This window comes from Rutidosis leptorrhynchoides, chromosome 9 (genome assembly GCF_046630445.1).
Source record: "Rutidosis leptorrhynchoides isolate AG116_Rl617_1_P2 chromosome 9, CSIRO_AGI_Rlap_v1, whole genome shotgun sequence".
Classification (NCBI taxonomy): Eukaryota; Viridiplantae; Streptophyta; class Magnoliopsida; order Asterales; family Asteraceae; genus Rutidosis; species Rutidosis leptorrhynchoides.
Genome location: NC_092341.1, coordinates 40,624,690 through 40,633,380, shown reverse-complemented (window position 1 = coordinate 40,633,380; position 8,691 = coordinate 40,624,690). Strand labels below are relative to the sequence as shown.

The 8,691-nt window shown below is 34.7% G+C and overlaps 1 protein-coding gene across 2 annotated transcripts; it reads right to left on the bottom strand.

Annotated features, from left to right (window-relative positions):
* Nucleotides 1–928: 928 nt before the first annotated feature.
* LOC139869357 (CBS domain-containing protein CBSCBSPB1-like) lies at nt 929–5,571 on the bottom strand. 2 transcript variants are annotated; one of them, XM_071857670.1, is made up of 15 exons: nt 5,327–5,571; nt 5,085–5,251; nt 4,688–4,856; nt 4,469–4,601; nt 4,193–4,363; nt 3,542–3,620; nt 3,317–3,430; nt 3,153–3,219; nt 2,953–3,058; nt 2,752–2,810; nt 2,391–2,497; nt 2,151–2,278; nt 1,983–2,068; nt 1,811–1,900; nt 929–1,455 (listed from the first exon to the last, which is right to left on the bottom strand). In XM_071857670.1, the coding sequence occupies exons 2-15, from the start codon at nt 5,201–5,203 to the stop codon at nt 1,243–1,245; spliced, it is 1,641 nt and encodes a 546-aa protein (XP_071713771.1). In that variant the 5' UTR covers nt 5,204–5,251; nt 5,327–5,571; the 3' UTR covers nt 929–1,242. The 2 variants fall into 2 exon arrangements, with proteins under 2 accessions (XP_071713771.1, XP_071713772.1); XM_071857671.1 differs by having other exon boundaries at nt 5,340–5,571.
* Nucleotides 5,572–8,691: the final 3,120 nt, after the last annotated feature.

Below are 8,691 nucleotides of genomic sequence, written 5' to 3'. Positions count from 1 at the left end.
ATATATATATATATATATATATATATATATATATATATATCCAGCTCAACCGTTTCATTTTAAACCAGGACAATCGTTAGTTATGAATCAGTTTTCTAGTAGTGAGTGAGGATCTCATGTTTGCTATTGCAGATTCATCTGCACCTAACTTGATAGCTTCTTTACTACTAAGCAGTTATGAACCTTGAAACTGCACCACTTACATATGTATGAGCTTCTTTACACACATTTTCTTGCCCATTCGATCTGGAAAACTGCTCAAGAAATCGTCTCGATTCAGTACAGCTGCTTGCTAATTGAACCACTTCACTATGAAACTGAGATAGTCATCGGTTTCATCGGGCTCGGTTTTTTTTCAATGGAGCAGATAAAACAAGATCCATATAGACACACACATGTTAAATCAGTCAAAACTGTCAGCTCTAATCAAATTCATAACATAACATCCAAAGATTTAATGGGTGTGTTATAACTATGTTGAATCTCACCTGGACAATCCGTTCTTGAACTAATTGCTTGTCCTACAAAACCAGTCATTGAAGGAATTGGGTTGGACCCAGAAACCTGTTTTTCCACATCTTCACATGAATGACCAGGATACGGATCCACATTCTGTGCATCATTAGTGAAACAAATGAATTCTTCTTGTGTTTGTTGGTCTTGTTTCTGGGTCAAGTTGGTTGTAAATGGGTTGCATTCTGAACCACATCATTTATTGAAGGGCTAATGGATTTTTAGTTATTTCATCCACCCAATCATGTGATCAAAAGATCTATTTTCTAGAACCAGCACTACAATCCTTTTGATGGGTTGTTGACCATCTTGACCCAATGCTTCTGCAAAATGGGTAGGCTCAAGAAAGAGCAAAAAAAAAAAAAAAAGATTCAAAATTTGGTCCAAACTACATGACAAAGTTTGAGTAGATTGAATTGTAAAATTGCCAAAACATTTTGTAGGCAAAGCGAAAACAAAATAACAGCTACAACAACAATAACAACGGTACCCAATCCCGCTGATAGAAAACAACTAATTATAGCAAAACCCAGTATGAGCTGCCGTTATCATACAATACACGTAATCTCTGTCAAACTCAAACAAATACATCATTGTTTTTGTGTATTATTTTAGTTCCCAAAGAATGAGCACTAACCAACCAATGAACTTTTTCGCCATTTTCAAATTTTGGGAGTCAAATATTCGAGTATCCTTGAAATAAACAATAAAAGATGAAACTGGTGTCAGTTAGTTACCAGCTCTTCTCAAGAAAGCTAATACACCTAAACCGGCAACTAATGCAGCTCCGGCTGCAACGGAACTGTACGCAGATGCCCATGCATCTGCATGTGCATGCTCCAAACCACCACCACCACCTTTTACTGATGATAATGATGATGATGATGATTTACCTTTTCGATTTCGAGGCATCCCAGAGTAATCTAGCTGCAACTTTAATCCCTGTTCACATTCACCGTTAACATGCATATTAATATCTTAAAAGCACAAAAATTATCAGCGTTGCAGAACTCGGAATTACTCAGCGAGAACTCGGTTTTTGCAACTCAGCTAGTAACCGGTCAAACATGGTCAAACTCAGTTAAACTGGGTCAAACTCAGTCAACATCGACAAAAACTCAGGAATACTTGAAAAATCAGCCAAAACTCGGGATTACTCGAAAAATCAGTCTAAAATTTTAGAAACTTGGTCAAACTTGGTCAACAGCGGTCAAAGTCAAACTTGGTCAACAGCGGTCAAAGTCAATTTTGGAAATTATGGTTTTAAATAAACCAGATATTATGAACAAAAACATACCTTCCAACCAGCTGATTTTGCATGTTCGACAGCTGCAACAAGATCGCTATCTGTTTCAAGTATTACCATATCTTTGTCTTCATCTTCATACTACATGTACAAGCAATGGTGAGCTTTTTAATTAAATAGACTGGAAAATGAAGATATTTTGTCAACTTTTAATGAGAAATACCAAAATCTGAGGAAGGTTGTTGCGGTCAATCTCACCACCTACTCTTTGAAGTATTGCAGTTATAAGCTCTGTCAAACTATGAGTTTCTACATTAAATCAAGCAAATTAGCCTTCGCTACATCAACTAAAAGATTCTGTATTTTTATTAGAAATAAAATAAGAACATACCACATATAAATCTATGCATCCGACCCTTTCGATCTTGAATCTTGAAACCAAATGTATTGGGTAGTGTAGGTGAAGGATAAATAGCTCTTCCTAGATCCGTCTCAGAAGCCAATTTGAAAGAACCCTCACTGCAATATCATTATAATTACTTTTATTAGGATTAACTGATAATCTCATACTAGTTTAAGAATCATGGTATGTTTAATTAATAATTTAATATGACCATTGAACGTTTTTTACCTCCTGGCATCACTATCGTCGTCTGGAGGTGCGGCCATGGCAGAATCCCAAAACTTTTGCATCATTGAATTTGCAGCATCATTATCAATTCCCGCAGTACTTCCAACCTCAAGAACAGGAAAACGACACTAAATCAGCGTCAAAGTTCAAACCACTACAATGATTATTCTGACGATCGAGTCAATTTGGATTTTGGTTTTAACCCAAACCCATCAAAAAAGTTGAAAGTCATTTTTAATGTGCATAAAACCTCCTAATCACTTTTAAACAATCTAAATTAATATTTAAACAAGGTTCTCTTCAAATTACAATTAACACATCCATCTTGCCATCCTTAATCTAGAAAGAGAATCTCACTTACCGAAGCTACAGCTGCATGAACGATGTGAAGCACATCAGTAGTAGCAAGAACATTTCCATCTACATAGAACATGCAAAACTTTTATTTATAAACTGTCCATGGTAAAAAAATTAAATAATAATGATTAATAATTATTACTGATTAGACATGCGCATAAAAGTTAGAGAAAAGGATCGATAATATGTAAATTGTAACATTTACCTTTATCAAGAATGGGAAGATGTAGAAACTTTCCATCATGCATCATATGTAGAGCTTCAACTATTGGTGTATCAATGGAAGCACATTCAGGATTTGGAGTCATCACCTAAACAATTAATGTAACTTAATAATCATTAAAAAAGTATATATTGTGAAAAAAATACCATATCCTGCATACAAGAAAAAGAATAGTATATTACCTTTTCCACCAAGGTTGAATCAGGAGAAAGACCCAGTCCTACAACTCGCATCAAGATATCCTTTGAGCTATTATACAATGAAGTCACATTTTTATGATATAAGCAGCTAAAAACTTCATATATTCGATATATACAGTTACTTAATGTACAAATTAGACACTAACGTTAGAATCCCACGTGGTTTGTTATCAACTGTTACAATGGCAGAGTTAATGCGACACTCCACTATCGTTTTTGCTGCCATTAGCACTGTGTCGGATGGTGAAACAGTCACGAGCCTGTATGACAAATAATTACGAAAATAAGTAACTCATTACTGGGTACAAGTTATCAAGAAAGGTAGTACAAACAAAGTAGTGGATTAATTATCAAGTAAAGGTATTACCTACTTTGAATTTTCTGAGATAATGGTTGACAAAGAAGGCTTAAAAAGTCGATCCCGAAGTGTTTCAATGAATGTGTTTGAACCTATATAAAAACAGGTATATAGCATACAATTTAAAAATGTAACAATTGGGGGACAGACTGGAGTAATCAGTTCGTAAAATTAAAGAAAAACATGCTATGAGGGTGTTTGGATGTGTAATAGGAAACATATATTTAGCTGCTGCAACTAAATGAAGTTTAGCTTTCAGATCAAGTGATTATGATTATAGCTGCAACTAAACTTATAATGCAAGGGAAAAGTAAAAGTACTTGGCTCCTATTTATAGTTACTTCTCATCTACATTACATTTCTCTTTGTTAAGAATAAGGAATTGTGATGATAGATGACAAGTATAAATGATAACTTAAACTTTAAAACTAATATTTCAAATATATAAAAGGAAGTCCTTATCTGTCTATTTACTATCTTATTTACTTAAATAATCAGAATCGTCAAGCAGTTGAGCAACCGATTGTCTAAAGATTACTGATTATTTATTTGATATCATTCAATCAGTTTATAACTGCACATCAACACACCCTCTATGTATTTCAACATGTAATCAATGTAATAGCACAAGCTAAAAAAAATAAAAATAAAAAAGTCACCCAACCTGAAGCAGAGGTCCCCCAATGCTTTTCAACACCTTCAACAGCAGCTGCAATCGCTTTCCCTTTTTCAGCAGCTCTCTCCATACGAGCGATTGCATCATATAAACATTTAGCTATATCAAGAATAGCAACAACCTCTCCATTTTCTATAACAGGCAAGTGTCTAAACTTTCCTACATGAGAGATTTATATGTACGCAAGTTAGCAATAGAAACTTTCTGCATGCTACTCACTATGTTGTTCTAAATATGACCATTGTGTTCTAATTAAATACAAACCTATCACCATTTTCTGTAAGGCTTCAACTGCAAGAGTATCTGAAATTACAAAAACGGGGTTTCGAGTCATCACTGTCGAGACAAGAGTCGTCTCGGGATCAAGCTCACGAGCAACAACTCTGGTAGTAATATCCTTGAATTACAGCAAAAACCAGTTAGCGACTACATGATATTATTTTTATACTAAATAATGAACATAATCATAATATATATAACAACCCTGTCAGTCAATATGCCACAAAGTAATGCATTCGAGTCTGTGAGCAAAAGAGCGTCAACTTTGCGAGCAACCATTCGACGACAGGCTTCAATGACAGTTGTAGATTCAGGTACTGTTAAGGCTTTTGAGAGACGCAATCGCTTCACGGTGCGTTCTCCTGTCACACCCCTGTGTTAAAAAAAAAAAAAAAAAAAAAACAGAAGTTATGTTCATCGTTAATATTAATATAACTCGCTAGAATAATAACAGAACCCTAACTTAAGCAGCAGCATTTAACAAATCACTATTATTAAATTACTTCAATCCAATATAAAAAGCAGGGATATAAATATATATAAATATTAAATATAAGTATAAATAACATATGAAAATATAAACTATGATTTGTAAGCGTACATAGGACGAGAAGAAGTAATGGATCTTCGAGTAGAATCAGTAGGTCCTCCATTTTCAGAAGTCTTCTTTCTTGCTGTAAAACTACGTCGTGTAGAACCTGATGGTTGACTAGTCGTCATGTTCACCAGCAAAAAGTCAAAATTCGTTTCTTCCCTGCCTAATTGGTGCTGTAAATCAATCAAATTATCAATTAAACAATCAATCAATAAATTCAGAAGATAAAATTTAGCGATCAAGGTTACCTGGAAAACGGACCTGACAAAAGGATGGTAGGAACCCTAGTTCTGCAAAATTGGGAATAAAAAAAGTAAAAAATTTAAGATTTTAGGAGATTTTAATTGGACAGTGGTGCACGCATGAAATTATTTACTTTACTGTAGAATCTTCTTGTTGTTACAATTGGGGAAGTATTTATGCGTTTTTTTTCCGCTAAAATTTTGAAAGAACAAAATAAAGCAAGTCAGAGAAAAGGTATTTTTGGCCTTTGGGGTTTTCTATATATATATATATATATATATATTTTTGGAAATAGGGAGTAATTGTGATGGCGTTTGACCAAGGAGGTCAGATATTTGATTGAAACGTTGTATAAAATATAATATAATCTATCTATATCTATCTATTCATTTATTCTTAAAAAATTTAGTCCAGGTTGATGATGTCATAAATAATATTATTATGCAAAAAAAAAAAAAACACCCCTATTAATATGGAAAGAAAATAAATAGTATCATACGACATCTTTTTTTACGGTATAATATTTTATACGAAAACTGATTAAAGCACCTAACTAAAAGCTACAAAACGCGTATCAGTTACAACTTACAAATTTCTTTCAAATTCTTCACAATCACACATATTCTTCATCACAAACAATATTATACTCTCTTTAAGATAATGAATAATCGACATTCAATTCATATTCAACATCAATTTCAACGACAATTTATTAATGAACAATGTAAGTATTCATGATTCAAAATCCTTGATTTCACATAAATATGTCTATTTTAGGATTTTTATTTGTATTTGTGTTTCAGATTAAATGTGTATATTCCATGCTTCGAATCAAATGTTGTTATTTGGGTTAATTCAAATTAAATAGTTCCTGAATGTTTAATTCCTTGATGAAAACGTTATATAAAGGTTATATGTCATACCCCCAAATAGGTCCGGGGGTAAATATGACATTTCAATCTCATCACACAAGAATATAAACGAGAACGACTCTAAATGAGACGTTTAATAAAATCAATAGTTTAATTGCAGCGAAAACGAAAATGTTTTACATGATAAACCCAAATGTAATTGTTGAGTCCCCAAAATAATTAAGGATTTAATTATGACAAAACTGTAATTTATTTGCACTAAAATGTTATGTGCAGCCAGCACAAGTTTGTTTATGTATAGACAACAAATATTGCTGTGTCAAGTGTTCAGTATGTTGCCTAGTCTACCAGCACAAGGTAGAGTGTATTCTTCGAATCAGCACATGATGAGTACCCAGCAATTCAAGATTATCAAGTGACTCAGCATAAGAAGAACCAGTAAACCTGGTAAGCAGCATACAACACAAGACAATCATGCTCCATTACAAGCATGGTGGTTTCCTGAGTGGTCTACATTAATTGTACTATTCAACAGAAGTCAAAGACAAAGTTGAACAGGAAAGGACACGCGTCGGCGGCTGACAAGTGACCTTACAAGACCACGTGGGAATGCAGAAGTCTAACGCATGTGCAGACATGTGCTATACTTTGTCGATGCCTAGGGAACACAACATTCTATTTGTTTAAACGAATAGTGGTGCCAAACCAAATTGGGGTGTTCCTGCAAATAGCTACCAAAGAGGAAAGAGGAGAGCACGCTCTCTGATGCAGGTGTCCCCACAAGTACAGACATCCTATGTACCAGTGAACAATAGAACCATTACACGGTTAATAGGACTACTATAAATTGTTGTATCCACTATTGTAACAACTAGCGGTGTGAGTTTTGTTATTTAGAGTCCAAAACGTGTAATAGCTTTAAGTTTATCCTCATAGCTATACTTAGGTAAATCTGTATCAACCAACTATCATTCCGCCAAGGATAGTTGTAATTCTTTGTGATTTAATCAATAAAGAATAATAGTTGAAAAATTACCTTTGACTCTATTTAAATTACATGCTTGAATACTAAACTGTGTTTAATTGGTTAGTTAATTAAAAGAAATTGTATTCACCCCCTACAATACTCCTGTTGTTAATCAAGGGACCAACAACTGGTATCAGAGCTTCAGTCTTGATAATTTAATATCTTGGATCTGAATTCTAATATGGCTGCATATTCAAATACAGCTTACCTTGAAAATGGCTCATCCAATAGACCACCCAAGTTTGATGAAGAGGAGTATGAAACTTGGAAGGCAAGGTTCATGATTCATCTTGAGTCTATTGATCCACTCATGCCTGGTATTGCAACAGATGGTCCATATGTCCCAACTGAAACCATTGCAAGTGTTTCAGCTACTGCAGATGCTCCTGCTGTCCCAAGCAGAGAGGTTGTTCTCCCTGTATCTGAATGGGATGCTGAGGACAAACGTCGTGTTGGACTTGACCCTAAGATCAGAACTCTGTTAGCTATAACTTTACCTAATCACCTGTTCAAACTGATTAAGGGAAAACTGAATGCTAAGCTTATGTTAGACTATCTGGATGTTACTTATGAAGGCATGGATGAGGTTAGGCAGAACAAGATTATTGCTTTGAAAAAAGAGTATGAAATGTTCTTTGCCTATAAGAATGAGACCCTTAAGCAAACCTTCATTAGGTTTAACTCCTTAGTTGCTACCCTGCTTACTTTGAAAATCACATATACTGATTTTGAACAAGTAAACAAATTCATTGACTCATTGTCTGCCAAATGGAAACCAGTGACTGACTCTCTAAGAACCACCCAGACTTTAAAGAACTTTAACATGTCTTCCCTCTATGGTACACTTTAGAACCATGAGAAGGCAGAAGCTAAACTTGAACTAAACTTGAAAGAAAATTTTAAGTCTGCCCCCACCACTTCAAAATATTCTAAAACAGATGATACTGCTCTTATGGCTGCTGCTAAAAAGAAAGCTCAAAAGGCTTTACTGGTTCAAAAGTTGACAGCAAAAAAAGAGTCGGCTGAAGATGATGTGGATAGTGGTACTGGGTCTTAAAAAAGCAGTGATGATGAAGATGATGTGGAAGGTTTTGCTGAAGGTATGGCTTTGCTGGCTAGGCAGTTCAAAATGTTTAATCGTAATAGAACCAGCAAGTCATATAAAGGGAGTAAGAAACCAAGTGCTAGGTATAGTAGCAAATCAGTCAAGGGTCCTAAATCTGAGTGTTACAATTGTGAGAAGGTTGGACATTTTGCTGCTAAATGCATGTCCAGGAAACCTTCAATATCACATGCTGACTCCTTCTCAAAAGCTGATAAGTACAAGAACAAGTACAAAGCTATGAAGGCTCAGATGAAGGAAAGTGCAAAGGCTGATAAGAAGGGAAAGAAGCCAGAAAAGGTACTAGTTGCTGAGCATCATGATTGAGATGAAACCAGCTCTTCTTCATCTTCTGACAGTGATACTGAT